Raw genomic sequence first — 16,548 nt, 5'->3', positions numbered from 1 at the left:
AATAAGCTTTGCCAACAAAGATCAACAATGCCCATCATTCAGGAAACAGTTTCTATTGATGAGTAACACAAAACTGCCTGATTTCAGTTGTTCTGGGAGAAACGTCTACAGGGCATACAAGCCTGTGATAGTCAAGAAGAAGTCATCAAGGCCCTAGATCTGCCAAGAAATGTACAAGGTAAGCAAACATAGTGAGTCAGTAATTCTTAGAGTAGTGCAGAGAGGTGGAGAAAAGAAGTTGGAATTGAAGGATTGTGGAAAGGAAGTCTTCAAGCAGAAATAAGGGAGGAAGAAATGGGTGTGAAGGGAAAAGGATAGCCCATTTATCAGTGTTTCTCCAGAATATTTTTGTGCTCTCTCACCTATCTTGGCACCAATGTCAGTACCATTTATGGACTGAAAATATTAACTCTCAGAGTTAAATAGATGTTAAAATTTTCTGAAAATTGAAGATATACATGAGTACATGTACAGTAAATCACTTTTTATTTGTGAGAATTTTATTTTTAGCATAATTACACAAGACTGTCTGCTCACGAAAATTTCATTCTCTCATATTACTCTATTGTTAAACACAGAACAATAACCAAAATTTGTGAAAATTTTGTTTGCTTATAAATACTAGACAACAGTCTCGTGAAAAGTAAGGTGTCGAGAAAATTTAGTGATCTACAGTATATAATTCAGCAAAAAAAGTGTGAGTTCTAGTAGAAAGTATGGTGCATTCCAATAAAGGGGCACAAAAATTTTCATAATATCAAGGTTTGTATAAATCTCAGGTTATTCTAGCTTGTTGGTACTGTTTGTAATGGGTAGTTTCTATAGATAAAGTGATAGTTGTTTTGTGAATGTATAAATCATTGCACACTGTATTATGCTAATTTGGCACCTTCAGTAATTCATGTGACTTATTTTGCAGGTGTAGGCCCAGAGCTGACAACAGAAAACATTTTACAGAGTATATCAGCAGCTCTCCATATCAGCAATAGTCCAGTTGTAGGTCAAGGTAATAACAGAGCAACAGTGGCCAAAAACCCAGGTGTCAACATCGATGTGTATCAACCACACATACAGGTAAGGACCATACTATTATTGCATGCATCAACCACACATACAGGTAAGTGCTTTACAAAATCATATGCTTAGGTATCAACATCAACATGTGTCAACCACACATACAGGTAAGGACCATGTAGAATTATAGACTAAGGTATCAACATCAATATGTATCAATCATTCATACAGGTAAGAACAATACAGGATCATAAGCTTAGGTGTCAACAACCACACATACTGGTAAGGACAATGTAGGATCATGACATGTATCCACCACACATACAAGTAAGGATCATACAGAATCATAGTCTTATGTGTCAACATTGACATATCGCATTTTTATGACGTCGAGCTCTTGGAGCTCGAACGTCATCTAGCGATCGGCCAAGTGAAATCGCCAAGGGATGTACGCGACCGAATGTGTCAGTGGATGCATCCGCAATAGAAAATAGCAATAGCTATAAACCAATTTCTTTTAAAACGCTCACAATGAATAATTATAGCTTGAAAATGAAATTGCATCAATTGTATCTACAATTAATTCTTTTACAAAACAACGATATTATGTTTTATTTTCACACAATAAAAACGTGATGGTTGTTGCGGATGAATTTCTACAGAAAGGTGCGTCGAATGACATGAATAACATTTTGGAACGATAACCGTGGAACACAAACAACCCAACAGGCGGTAAAATAATTTACAAATTAAATTACATAAACACGAATACTATAAGACTGAAAAGATTGAATTTGTAAATCTTAGCTTTACTTTTACAATCTTCTGACCAACTTTATCCTAAAAACCGATGATGTTGACCAGTATTACTGTATTTCTCCATTTCCTCCAATATACCACCCCCTATCGTAACTCGATCGTACTTGTAACAGAGCAGAGTCATGGTTGTAGTTTAGATGCAATCACCAAAACAACGCTTTGACATTGGCAATTAGAAAGAATAATATATAAATTCATGAAGTCCTTCATAGTTCTTCAATTGACTGAAAAGATATTAGTTTGATATTTAGCATGAACATGTTCGACGGTGTCTGGTCAATTCGAACCCTGCTCCATTCGGACCATGACATAAGGCCCCAGACTGTAATTGTGACATTTTGTTTAAAACTATTTTTTTATTATTATTATTATGTCACCTGAGTCACTCACTCGACCTATTGCTATCTTCAGATTCTTTTGAAATCATTTTTCTTGTTCGACGTCATTGAAGCCTTTCAGGCTTTTGATTTTCTTCCTTATTTCAGTCGGAAAACAAAAGAGATCAAATTCAATGATGGCAAACTTTCAGAGTCAGACGCACTCTCCAGATTATTTTTTTGCAGCATTCTTTGTTATCAGAATTGATTTGATAATTTTCCTACATAACATATTTTCTGTTACACAACAGTGATTCTTTATGATCGTTAATACAAGTTAAACCTTCTCCATTACAGCAAGTGATTGTGTCAGAAGAAGACATCCGCAGACAAGAACTGAAGGTGATCGAAGCCAGAAAGAAGCTGCAGGATGCCATTAAAGGACTAATGTAGTGATCCCTATCTAGGAACTATTTATATTATCATGTCAAAACCCAGTAGATCTGAGATGATGTGTGTTTGTTACTAGTGAGGGCTGTACCCCTAACTATATGTAGTCCTCAAACATTGTATGTGTACTCATGTTGCTTTTACCATAAAATTGTCAGATTTTCATTGTTCCTGTGCTTGTTAGGATGACTTCAAAGATCATTTGTCATATTTATTGAATAAAAATGCAATCAGTGACTGTAATTTATAGCCATTTCTAATTACTGGTGCAGGTGTGGTCCAGGGGAATTAATAGTTATTTTAGCATGGATCTGCTATCGATTTTGATCACTGTATTCTGTACATCTGAAACAATATACATAGCATACTTCTTCTAGGATTGGATAGTAATAATTACTAGTATTGATTCATATCAAAAAATTTTAATTAAACACTGATCTTAACAAAAAACAAAATGTGTTTGTGAAACACTGATGCCCCCATATGGCAGCTTATGGCGAAGGTTAAAGTTTCTCAAATGCAAGTCAAAATCCAGGCCAAAAGATACAAAATGTTGGCACCCAAAGAAAGGTCTTGTCTCAAGGAATATACCTGTGAAATTTGAAAGAACTAACTGCAACTGTTCAAAAGTTATGGCGAAGGTTAAAGTTTTTTAAAAGTAAGTAAAACGTCAAGGTCAAAGTGGTTGGTATCCAAAGGAAGGTCTTGTCACAAGGATTACATATGTGAAGTATGAAAGCCCTAGCACCAACCATTCAAAAGTTATGGCCAAGGTTAAAGTTTTTTGAAAGTAGGTCAAACTCCTATGTCAAGGTCAAAGGGTCAAAGTGGTTGGTATCCAAAGGAGGGTGATGTCGCAAGAATTACATATGTGAAGTATGAAAGCCCTAGCACCAACCATTCAAAAGTTATGGCCAAGGTTAAAGTTTTCAAAAGTAGATCAAACTCCTATGACAAGGTCAAAGGGTCAAAGTGGTTGGTATTCAAAGGAAGGTGATGTCACAAGAATTACATATGTGAAGTATGAAAGCCCTAGCTCCAACCATTCAAAAGTTATGGCCAAGGTTAAAGTTTTACAAAAGTAGGTCAAACTCCTAGGTCAAGGTCAAAAGATCAAAGTGGTTGGTTTCCAAAAAAAAGGTCTTGTCACAAGGATTACATATGTGAAGTATGAAAGCCCTAGCACCAACCATTCAAAAGTTATGGCCAAGGTTAAAGTTTTCAAAAGTAGATCAAACTCCTATGACAAGGTCAAAGGGTCAAAGTGGTTGGTATTCAAAGGAAGGTGATGTCACAAGAATTACATATGTGAAGTATGAAAGCCCTAGCTCCAACCATTCAAAAGTTATGGCCAAGGTTAAAGTTTTACAAAAGTAGGTCAAACTCCTAGGTCAAGGTCAAAAGGTCAAAGTGGTTGGTTTCCAAAAAAAGGTCTTGTCACAAGGATTACATATGTGAAGTTTGAAAGCCCTAGCTCCAACCATTCAAAAGTTATGGCCAAGGATAAAGTTTTTCAAAAGTAGGTCAAGGTCAAAGTTGTTGATATCCTAAGGAAGGCCTTGTCACAAAGAATACACATGTGAAGTTTGAAACCCCAAGCACCAACTGTTCAGAAGTTATGGCCAAGGTTAAAGTCTCATAAAATTTTGCAAAAGTGGGTCAAACTCCAAGGTCAAATATGATGGTACCCAAAGAAAGGTCTTGTCACAAGGAATACACATGTGAAATATGAAAGTCATAGCTCCAACCAATCAAAAGTTATGGGCAAGGTTAAAGTTGACAACAGACAGACAAGACAAAAACAATATACCCCCGGGATCTTTCGATCCGGGGGCATAAAAAAAAACAAGATGTGTTTGTGAAACATTGATGCCCCTGTATGGCAACTTATAGTGAAGGTTAAACTTTATCATATGCAAATCAAATATGTTGGTACCCAAAGTAAGGTCTTGTCTCCAGAAATATACCTGTGAAATATAAACGCCTTAGCAGCAACCTTTGAAAAAGGTTAAAGTTTTTCAAAAGTAAGTCAAACATCAAAGTCAAGGACAAAATTAATGGTGCCCAAGGAAAGGCCTTTTCACAAGAAATACACGTGAAATATGAAAGCCCTAGCATTCAAATGTTTAAAAGTTATAGACAAGGTTAAAATTTTTTGAATGTAGGTCAAACTCCAAGATCAAGGTCAAAGGTATCCAGAGGAAGGCCTTGTCACAAGGATTACACATATGAAGTATGAAAGCCCTAGAACCAACTGTTCAACAGTTATGACCAAGGTTAAAGTTTTTCAAAAGAATGTCTAACTCCAAGGTCAAAGGGTCAAAGTTGTTGGTATGCAAAGAAGGCCTTGTCACAAGGATTACACATGTGAAGTATGAAATCCCTAGCACCAACCACTCAAGAGATGGCCAAGGTTAAGTTTTTATACGCCTGTCTCTAGACGGGACGTATTATGTTATGGCGTTCATGTCCGTCTGTCTGTCTGTCTGTTAGCTATTCTCGTGTCCGGCTCATAACTTTAATACTATTAGGCCTAGGATTATCAAACTTTGTCAGCTGATACTTCTTGGGTAGAAGGTGTGTCGCGCACTAAAATTAGGTCGCTCGCTCTGACCTTTAATTAAGATGCTATGGCAAAATATGGGAAAATCCTGTCCGGTTCATAACTAGAAAACGATTGGACTTACAATCATCAAACTTGGCCAATTTATGCATCTTAGGTAGAAGGTGTGTCGCGACCTATTTCAAGGTCACTGTGACCTCTAATTTAAGTGAAATTTAAAAAAACCCTGTCTTTTTACTATTAGATTACACAATCCCCCCAAAAAATGCAAGAGTGTTGCAGTATGCTTATCAAAAAAATGTTAAATCATGAAAATACTTATTTTTTCATTATATACTTTACAGCAATCTATAACAAATGTAATGTTACAAGAGAAATTCCACCTCTGCCAGGGTGTAATTATCAAGCACTGGTCAAGGAGGATTTGGTAACAGAAAATTGCATGTCAAATTAGAGAGAAATTAATGAGTTTAGTGTGAGGAGCTACACTGGTAGAGCATTTCTGGTCAAGCAGGTGTTATCTATATCTCTTGGGAACTGGGCAAAAAGAATCAGCCGTGTTGGATTAAATAGTTTGCTAGCCTAACTTTTAAAACGAATTTGGTGAAGAGTAATTAAAACTTATTTGATATTGTATAATAAATTAATTTGATATTGTATAATAAACTAATTTGATATTGTATAATACATGTATAATTAAAACTAATTATACTGGGGGGGGGGGGGGGGGAGTGATATTGGAATGAATTGCAGCTTAAAACCAGTCTGACATTAAATCTAAAAAAATCAAGTTAAAAAAAAATGTTTTAATTATGGTACTAGATAGTCCCTACAAATCTAAGAGTAATGCAGGAACCTTATTAAAAATGTTGAATCAAGATAACAAAGATTTTTTTTCTTTTTATAAATCTTTGCAACAAAGAAAAAAAAATTTGTTTTCAAATTTAATTTCAGAATGACATAAATTAGACATAAATAGGCATTTTTATTGCACTACAAAGCAGATAGTACGTATAGATCCATTCATCCGTTGGGAGTAATAAGTGGACATGCATCCAGTTAAAAATTAGTTAATGAGTTCAGTGTAGGAAGGCTAGCTGTCTCAATCATTTCTTGTAGAGGATCTCTGATCTCGCAGCTCTTATCTGTATCCTTTGGGAATTAGACAGAACTGCATGCTTGTCAGCATATGTCGTTTTGTTTTTAATATTAATTTGATATAGATTAAGTTGTTAAAGTTAAATTGATATCGTTTAATATGATATTTTTATTTATTTTTTTCTTTAAATATCAACTAATTCAGAGCATCATGTCTCACAAATCTGAAAGCTGGGGGGGGGGGGGGGGGGGGGCTGCAGATGGGCATTTGTCAAGCTCTAACACAACCAGTTGAGGATCTATAATGTAATGTTTGTTATAATTAATGCCTACACCACAGGAGATGTGCTACATTAAGGGTTTAAAATTTATCAATTTAAACTTATTTATAACAATCGTTATAGATAAGTTTAAATTGATAAATTTTAAACTTTTAATGTAACATACTTATTTAGAAAATATAAGAAACTGACAGCTTACAAAGTATGTACCTGATACCTGATTTTAAATGGACTTGGAGCGTTTGATAATTAGTCACTTATTACTCACAAATATTTCTTTTGATAACTTGCGTATTTACCATTTTTATTTTATAAATTGCAATTTGTACAAATGTTTGTGCTTTTTAAATATGGAAAACATAATATGCCAAGTGACTCTGGGCCTTCCTCTTGTCCATTTTCCCTCTGTTGTCGAGAAGAGATCTGTCTTTGTAATGCTGCCTGAGTCCCTTCTAAGTACATGGCCAAGCCAATTCCAACATCTGATATGATGATGACTGTGGTCATGCCATGTCCTCTTGCTGACACTGGTTGAGAAGGTCCTGATTTGAGATGGTATTGGACCAAAATATTCTTAGTATTCTTAATTAGCTCTGCTGGTCAGAGACCAGAAGAGCTTATGCGGTAGTAAGGTGTCCGTCGTCCATCCGTCTGTATACAATTTTTCAAAACGCTACTCCTCCTACAGTTTTGGTCTGATTTCAATACAACTTGGCACATAAGTAGACTACACTAAGATACATAAATCTGTGTATCGATTTTTGATTTCAATGAACGGAGTTGCCATGGTTACTAGAAATAGAAATTTCTGTGAAATACTTTCAAAACGCTACTCCTCCTACAGTTTTGGTCCGATTTCAGTATAACTTGGCAAACAAGTAGTTTACACTAAAATACATAATTCTTTATATCGATTTTTGATTTCGATGAACGGTGTTGCCATGGTTACTAAAAACAGAAATTTCCTTGAAATACCTTCAAAATGCTACTCCTCCTACAGTTTTGGTCTGATTTTAGCATAACTTAGCACACAAGTAAACTACACTAAGATACATAATTCTCTTTACCAGTTTTGGATTTCGATGAACAGTGCTGGCATGGTTACTAAAATTGGAAATTTTCTTGAAATACTTTCAAAACGCTACTCCGCCTACACTTTTTGTCTGATTTCAGTATAACGTTGCGTACAAGTAGACTACACTGAGATACATAATAGATTTTATTGTTTTTTGATTTTGTTGAATGATGTTGATATGATTACTTAAATCAAAATTTCTGTAAAATTGTTTTGAAAGGCTACTCCTCCTACAGTTTTAGTCTGATTGCAATAAATCTTGCCCCAAAAAGAGACTAATCCAAGATCATTATTCTATTTATTGCTGTTGCAAAGTTTCAAGTCCAAGTGCTACTTTGAGTACAACCAGTAGAGCTACAGTCTCATCAGAGACTTCTGGTTTTAGTATTGTCCTGATGGTATTTTGACTTGGTCTCCAATCAGTTTGTAGATTTTTAAATGCTGCCCTCGCCTTGGATAGTCTCTGTTTGATATCAGTCTCTGCTCCACCATCTGTTGTGACTTTACTACCCAAGTATGTAAAGGTGTTGGTACATGGGAGGATGTGATTTTCCACTTTGACTTGTTTACATTTAGGGTCATGACCTCTGTTTTTGTGTTTTTTTTCAATCGAATGCTACCAGCATATTTGTGGAGCCTGCTGGACTTGTCTTGAATTTGCCAGTGGGAGTGAGAGAATAAGGCGCAATATCATCAGCAAAGTCCAGTCTTTGAGTGTACCTCATCTGATGCCTCTTGGAATGTCAGATATTCATGACTTAGTCAATGGTTATTATGAAGAGTGTTGATGACATTACAAAGCCCTGACGGACTCCTTTAATTATTAACATCCAAGTCGATGCTGGTGTTTCCAACCATGCAACTGAAGTTGACATAAAAACTTTTGATGATATTTATGGGATGTTGTGGGGTTCCAAATGACCACACATTTGTTCCAGACTGTCCTTATAAATGCTGTCGGAGGCCTTTTTAAAATTAATAAAATTAATATATAATTGCTGTTGTCATTCTGTTCACTGTTCTATGATGCTTCTCAATGTAAAAAAATTGTTCAATACATCATCGCCCTGCTTGTTCTTTATGCAGCTTGACATCTACAGCTATGGATATCCTTCTTCTGATGATTTTGGTCATGATCTTAACTTGGGATGGAAAGAAGTGTTATTCCAAGCCAGTCATTACACCAAATGACCTTTTAACTTTTGGCCTTAAGGTCAATAAAGTTCTACCCAGTTTAAGAAATTCTTGACCTTTAGTTTCATTGCAAAAGCTAAGAAAGACCTTTTTGACCTCAAAATCAATAGGGGTCTTCATTAGGCCACAGGGAGTTGTGATTTCATTGCAAAAACTTGAAGGCTTTAGGAGATAGAGTTACACACAGACAGTGTAACAGACAGACAGACTCAAATTAATACATTGCATCCCCCACTTTCAGTGAAAGGGGGGGGGAATGGGTGCAACCCTGGGTAAGTTGTTAGATCTTGCTATCCTGAATTTTGTTCAATCCTGGATAGTACCTAGTTGCAAGATCTCGTCATCCTGATTTTTTTCTACTCTGGGTACCTAACCACTAGATCTCACCTTCCCATTTTTAGCTCACCTCGATGAAGTCGAGATGAGCTTATGCTACATCCCCGGCGTTGGCGTCCTGGTTTAAGTTTTAGGAGCAAGTCTATTCCCAAGTAACTATAAGCCCTACCTGGACCAAACTTGCATGGATGATGCATCTAGGGATAGAAACTACCAGACTTGCTTTGGATGCTGGATCTGACCTACATTTTCCAGATGAGTGATCAGGTTAAAGTTTTTGGAGCAAGTCCATTCCCAAGTAACGATAAGCCCTACCAGGACCAAACTTGCATGGATGATGCATCTAGGGATGGACCCTATTAAACTTGCTATGGATGCTGGATCTGACCTTCATTTTCCAGATGAGTGACTATGTTAAAGTTTTTGGTGTAAGTCCATTCCCAAGTAACTATAAGCCCTACCTGGACCAAACTTGCATGGATGACGTATCTAGGTATGGCCACTACCAGACTTGATTCGGATTCTGGATCTGACCTACATTTTTCAAATGAGTAACCATGACAATGTGTTTTGAGTAGCTCTATAATTATATAGCCTGTTATGATTTAACTTACATAGATGGTGCATTTCAGACTTGCTTCGGATGTAGGAAATGAAAGACATTTTCTTGATTAGTTTCTTGATTAAAGTTTTTGGAACAGGTCAATTCCCAATGAACTATAAGACCTACTTACACAGAACTTGCATGAATATTGTTTTCAGGATGCACACTAACTATAAAGAAAATATGATGTGAGATTTGCTTTACTTTTCTTTGATTACCTATGTTTTATTTTGCCATGATTTAGACTCAACTCTCTTCTGAATTATTAGCACAAAACTGTACTAATCTTCTGCTCTACTTACATACATGTAAGAACAGCATATCACCCATTTGTTCTACATGTATTTATAGTAACAACAGCCTTGATTTTCATCAGATCAAAATTAAAAGTGAAACATTTATAGCAACAGTGTCCTTGTTTTTCATTAGATTAAAATTGTAAGTGAATCATTTGTAGCAGACATCCCCAAATCAAACTACAAAATCTAAATAAAAATCAGCCACATAGTTTCAGAGGAAACTTGAGGAAAAAAAAGTCCAACTTAAAATGCTGACAATACATGCCAAGTGATGGCATAAGCCTACTAGCCCTCGATCTAGGCTGGGTGAGCTAAAAGAAACAAAGATAAAACTGGAAAATACAAAAAGAACTTTATTTCCCATTGTTGTCTCCCACATTTTGAAACAAAAATATTCTAAATTTAAAGAAAAAGTTCAAGAACAAATAAAATTTATTTGGTTAGACACAAAATCAAATAGCATGCAAGAGTTACCCTTGGAGCACTTTTTACTGGGAAACTAGGCACCGCTTTACATGAAATACACGTACAAATATGTGAATTGTGTAGTATAAACATGGAATTGTGTAACATGATGCAACAATCACTCATTAGTGGCCATAATAATTGGTCTTTGTAGTCAAATAAATAATCTACAAATCAACAAATACCTTCACACAAACATCAATATGACATTCATGAACTTTAAGTTTTGATTTCATATAAAGCTTTGTGACCTACATAACAATTAAACCAAATTTAAGTGAAAAATTTCAAGGAAGAAAAATAATTAACCTGTGTCTAACAAAAACCCCAAAATGTCCTTCACTAAGATTCTGATATACATGATAATGAAACTATCCATAACGCAGCAACAGACACACCCATTCTCTCAACACATTTGCTCGTTATGTGATCAAACACTCGACACAACATCTCTCAATTCTCCCCTCTCTTATAATTCTATCTTCTTCTTCTTCTTTTTGCCGTCACGTTTATATCCCTTCAATTCATCTGTAGACTCTTTAGCTAAATATTTAAGGAAATCGTCCACTTCTCTTCCACCCTACAAAAAGCAGAGTTTACACAGTGTAAAAGGGCTATTAATATAGTGTACACTCACCGTAGACATCCCATCCCAATATATGTAAGTTTATGTACATTAAAAATAAAAGTTTTAGCCCCAAAATCATGATTAACTTTATGCACTTATACACTGTAAAACCAAAGAAAAAAAAAGAACTTATAAGCTATAATGTTTAGTACATCTCTTTGTTCCAATAAAGGAGATATACTTACTGAATATTTTCTAGGATTATTTTTGGATCCTTTTGGTGCAAAATAGATTGTAGGAAACCTACAAAAATAGAAGTAGCACGTAAAATTTGCATTTCATGCTTATTACTTTGTATACAATTTTTTTTTATTTTTACTACACAAGGAATTGACTTTAATGTGCAAACAAAATAGTCTGTTCAAAGATGCTGGCTCTGCCCCACAGCTTACCCTGAGACTTCGTATGGCTTAGCTACATCATTGGCAGTAGCATCCATTTTAGCTATGGTTATTCCAGGCTCATCTGCTAACTGAAATGTTCAAGAAATGCTTAATTTTTTGTTTTGACTTCTGGTGATTTCTAAATAATAGAACATATTGCAGACTGAGAGAATCTTTAATTCTACAATTGATTTGCTTTACTCTATTATGCCGACCTTTTCTCCTAGTTCAGTGTATTTAGGTTCTAGCTGTTTACAATGTCCACACCATGGGGCATAAAATTCAATGAGAACATCCCTTTCAGGGTCATTCACTATCTCATCAAAGTTTTTGGCAACTACAGTCTAAAAGAATAAAGAAGAATTAGTACAATTTCAATCTTTGGAATTACAGCAATTTACATCAAAATGATTATAAAAGCCTTATCCAAGTCAAGCTAGAACTTGCTATGCTTACTTTTACAGCTGCATCTGTATTGTCTGGCACTGCTTCAGACTTTAAGTAAGGTTCTACTTTACCATCCAAAAAGTCCCGAACAAACTTCTCAAGGTTGTCCATTCTACACATGAAGATGAAATTAGACTGATTATAAATGTTGTTTATTTTTCTCTCATCATAAGTTTTTATATATAGCAAATCCTTCAGCAACTGCTTAGAGCAAACACAGGAGAGACTGCTCCTATATATGTAAATGTACCAATGGGCAGTAAAATTTAAGATCTAATTTAAGAACAGTGAAGTAAAATTTGTAAATACAGTAAATAATACAGTAAATTATTTTAAATTTAGGTATCAAATAATAAATTTTCCATATCATATAAGTGTCAAGGTGTGTAGACACATTTTCACAGCTTTCTAATATGCATCATTTAATTCATATGCACAGAATAATGCTCAACTCTCTGTCTAATAGTTTATTTATAAGACATTTTTGATTATGACATGTCTTAGTTTTGTATTAAGATCTCAACAACAGTCACAGTATTGAACTTACGAGAACTCTTCTGTCATGACATATTTCTTGTCACTCTCGTCTCTGGCAGCTACCACAGGCTTGTCACCGCTAACGTCTCCCATTCCAAACTCTCCAAGCTCGTAACTGAAGTCCTTGTGATTGCTTGCAGCAAAGTTAACTTTCTTTCCCTCGTCTTTCAGCTTCTTGCCAACTTTCATCACCCTATATTAAGGAATCAATACATACATGATAATGAGCATGTTGTATCTTTTCCTTTCTTTGAGAACAAAGACTAACAATGACATCTAACCTGTTTCTCCAGTAATTAGTTCCCTTTTCATTCTTCACGTAATCTACATCATAGTAAGCTACAACCAGGGGTTTCTTGAATTTCTCTGCATTGCCCTGAGTCCTGTGTCCACACAGTCCAAGTCTATAAACAAACACCTCGTTAATTTCAAAATTCTTCTTTAGTTACAGCAAAGATTTATCTTACCAAAATTTTAAATGCGACAAAGATGGAATTAAAGAATTACAAACATGCCTATAATTGGTTGAGGAAATTAAGACTAGATGATAGATTAGAACATGTCACTTACAGGTTATTGTTAATCCAGTCTTTGATTTTATGCACTGCTGCATCATCAGTATATTTCATGACAGATTCCTCGAACTTGTTATTGAGTCTCTTTGGTTGGAACAACACAATATCACTAAAATATAGAGAAAATGAAATAATGATTTCTATCATATATGAAAATTCAGACTTCCACAATATCTACTGCTTTGGTTTTTGTCTCAAGTAAATGCACCTACTTTTTGTATCCGTATTTATCCAGAACTTCTTTGTTGGTGGTATGGGCAAAGCGTAAATCTGTGCTCATTGCATCAGCTGTCTTTTGGAATGTCTTAGCCAACTCACTTTCTCCATCTTCAAAGAATCCTACAATCAAAGAAACAAATAAAAAATTAATATGCTGATTTTTATTCTTTGGAATAGAAAGATGGTTATCAATATAGTGTCGAAATCAATGCCAACATACATAAAATTTCATGACATACCAACCAACCAAAAATGCCAGAACATAGACTGGCTATTTCTTTCTATAAAGTTTTATGTTCCCTTACTTAAAAATATATTATGGACTTCATTTCTGAACTTATACACCGTTTTACCTATAACTCCATATTCGCCCTTGGACAGAAATTTTTCAGCAGTAGCAATATCAGTAAGCTCTTTAGATGTTGGCCCAGCTCTCGTCTGCATGTATTTGATAATGCCATCTGAAATCAAAGAAAAAATATGCATTTTAAATCAATATTCTATTTTTGAGGTATGACTGATTTTTTTTTTATTGTTTTATCTTTTATGAAAATTAGTAACAATATACATTTCGAACAAATATAAAAGTTTATTTTAACATTAAAATTTGTAAGCATTTATACTTATGCATATGATAACCTTAGATGTTCCTTTCCTGGGTGGAAAAATATGACGAATGTCCTAACTATTATCAATGATAAATTGATAATTGTTGGAACTGTTACAAAAACACATTTGGTCATCAAGAAACATTTCTATGACTCATTTATAAGTCATACATAGGGTTCTGGACCAAAACCTAACTCCCAAAAATCCAACTTATTATAGCAAATAATTACGATACTGAAATTAATCTACTTTAAAATAATCTTCAAATACCTGCTTCTCTTGGTCCTCCATACTCTTCTGAAAATTCTCCTGCCCTGAAGATTTTTAGTGTAGGGTATCCACTAACTCCATATTTCTTACATACTTCTTCATTGGCTGTACAATCAACCTATCAAACAAGTTTTCTCTGATTATCACATTTACAATCACAGAACCTTATACAGTAAAACATGCTTATAATGAATTGACGTATATAGTGGATTGATTTTCATTCCCCATGGCTTTAAAATATATTTTGAATATAAAGGATACAACAAATTACATTTATATTAAAAAAAGAAAGAAAAAAAAATTGCCACCCCTAGAACTTCATTATAAACATGTTTTACCGTTTTCTTTTCTTTTTTTTTTTTCTTAAATATGAAATTTAAGTTATTCTTTATGGATAACTAAAACTTGATTTTGTATGTCCAGATAATTTTTGTTAAAAATAATGCTAGGTAATAGATTACAGGAGGGAAAATACTCCCTCCCCTTCCCCCAACCAGTGAATTCCTCTAACACTCTGAAGTTGCCATCTTGTTGCCCTTTAGTGGATGCTGATCCCAAATGCTACTTTTTACTCTTAAACCCCCCCCCCCCCCCACTCCCAGCTTTTTACCAAGTTTTTGACCATATAGCATTCATTTTAAGCATCCCTTTTACCCTCTAATTATAAATACTTGAACATCTTGGAAATCAATTTTTAAGTGGTCTACCTTTGCAAGAGGCACAGGTGGATCGTTGTCTTTAAGGGTTGTTGCAGCTCTTTCATACTCTGGAGCTAGTCTCTTACAGTGACCACACCTATCAAAAATACAATATATTTTTTTTTATTACAGATATATTGATGGGATATTCATTTATCCATTATTAATCATGTAATGTTAGTATTATGCTGTCTGGACAAGTTTTTGATGTCAGATTATCTTTTATAGGAAAGATATTATCTTTTATAGGAAATCAATGCTTATTCTTGAAGTTCAGGCTTCAGAAGAGAGTTTCTTAATGAATATAATTTTTTATACATGTACTAAATATTAGATGAATTTGATGAACATAATATCATCATATATAGCACCAGGGTAAACTTGAGCAAATAAAATCTACATTTTAATTTCCCTTATGAAAATCCCTCAACTTATAACTGATGACCTGTGATTGATTCATCTTATAATTGACATCTGAGAAGCCACACTTCAATCTGAATTAACTTGGATGATGCCGTATATATAACAGTTGAACTTCACTATCTTGAACATGCATAATATTACATCTCAAATACCATGGATATGTCAAAGTGATTGGGAAGTCCTAACCATGTATTTCTTAAGTAATTTACCCTCAATATCTCAAACCCTCAGACAGTATTTTCTCAGTACCATCGAGTTCGCGATAACGAGGTTTGACTGTATAAGGATCATTGGATGGCCTTGCAGTGTTTACACTACTACAGCTGAGAGCAATTTAAATAATTAAGATGACAAGTTACATTGGGAACTCCTTTACATAATTATATTTTGTAATATGCTTCTGTGTAAAATGTTAAACTAACGACTACTGTATTAGACGTCTTTCTTGTATATAAACCTCAGTCCACTGTGCAGGCGGATTATCTTGATCTGACTGTATGTTGAACATTACATTCTGAAGATACCAGACACATGTACTCATGTTATCAACAAAGAACAGAATCATAAACTTCGTGACATGTTTGCCTAGTAGAGTTGGCAAAAGAAAACGCTACCGGGTCTACAAGTCGACTTTTGGCAAAAAAAACTTACCAAGGTGCAAAAAATTCAATTAAAATAAGATCATGTCCAGCAACTCTTGATGCAAAGTCTGAGTCTGTAAACTCTAATACATCACTTGCTAAAGTAGCACTGACAAACGCTAGTACAGCTACCACGGCCTTCATTTTCCACGTTGACCGATATGTGCAGTCACAACCTCGGAGTCGTGTAAGTGCCGGTGTGTGCTGTCGAATGTTGATTGGTCCACGTTACTTCCTGTTAAATATTGTCAAAAACAAATTGTACGTTAAGTTATTCTGACCCCCCCCCCCCCCTTCCCCCAGTTTTTTAACCAAATCACCCGTTCTTTTTTGCAACCCCAAAAAGAAATGGTTAGGCACGGTGGACCTGGAAACCATAATTTGGAATTTATGTGAATATTCGTGTTTATTACATTTTCAACAGTGAAATACTGTGATTTATTTATTGAAAAGTGATATTCTCTCATAGTATGTAAGGATACCAAAGTGATATTCTCTCACAATGTGAAAGGATATTATTTAGTAGGTAAAAAATAATTTCTGACCTTTCATAAGATATAGCGGTTCAAATAGGGTATACGGAAAAGCAGATCCGTAATTTAA

At 34.8% G+C, this 16,548-nt stretch overlaps 2 protein-coding genes across 3 annotated transcripts in view; one reads left to right on the top strand and one right to left on the bottom strand.

Annotated features, from left to right (window-relative positions):
* LOC133172720 (methyl-CpG-binding domain protein 2-like) overlaps positions 1-2,843 on the top strand; it is a 7,006-nt gene extending 4,163 nt beyond the window's left edge. For both annotated transcript variants that reach the window (XM_061307679.1, XM_061307676.1), the window contains exons 4-6: positions 88-178; positions 920-1,074; positions 2,508-2,843. In XM_061307679.1, the coding sequence (XP_061163663.1) occupies positions 88-178; positions 920-1,074; positions 2,508-2,603 (342 nt within the window). In that variant the 3' untranslated portion in view covers positions 2,604-2,843. The remainder of the gene's footprint in view (positions 1-87; positions 179-919; positions 1,075-2,507) is intronic.
* Positions 2,844-10,390: 7,547 nt separating this feature from the next.
* On the bottom strand, positions 10,391-16,167 carry LOC133172709 (protein disulfide-isomerase A3-like). The gene is made up of 13 exons (XM_061307666.1): positions 15,956-16,167; positions 14,891-14,978; positions 14,184-14,301; positions 13,658-13,765; positions 13,298-13,424; positions 13,081-13,194; positions 12,792-12,914; positions 12,521-12,703; positions 11,983-12,085; positions 11,742-11,870; positions 11,536-11,615; positions 11,329-11,386; positions 10,391-11,095 (listed from the first exon to the last, which is right to left on the bottom strand). Exons 1-13 carry the CDS (start codon positions 16,087-16,089, stop codon positions 10,985-10,987), a joined length of 1,476 nt encoding a protein of 491 aa, XP_061163650.1. The 5' UTR covers positions 16,090-16,167; the 3' UTR covers positions 10,391-10,984.
* Positions 16,168-16,548: the final 381 nt, after the last annotated feature.

The sequence above is a fragment of the Saccostrea echinata genome, unplaced genomic scaffold, assembly GCF_033153115.1.
Source record: "Saccostrea echinata isolate AGI-Se365-2 ecotype Australia unplaced genomic scaffold, CSIRO_AGI_Sech_v1 ptg000002l, whole genome shotgun sequence".
NCBI lineage: Eukaryota > Metazoa > Mollusca > Bivalvia > Ostreida > Ostreidae > Saccostrea > Saccostrea echinata.
Note: the sequence above shows the minus strand (reverse complement) of the source record. Positions and strands in the feature narration are given on the sequence as shown.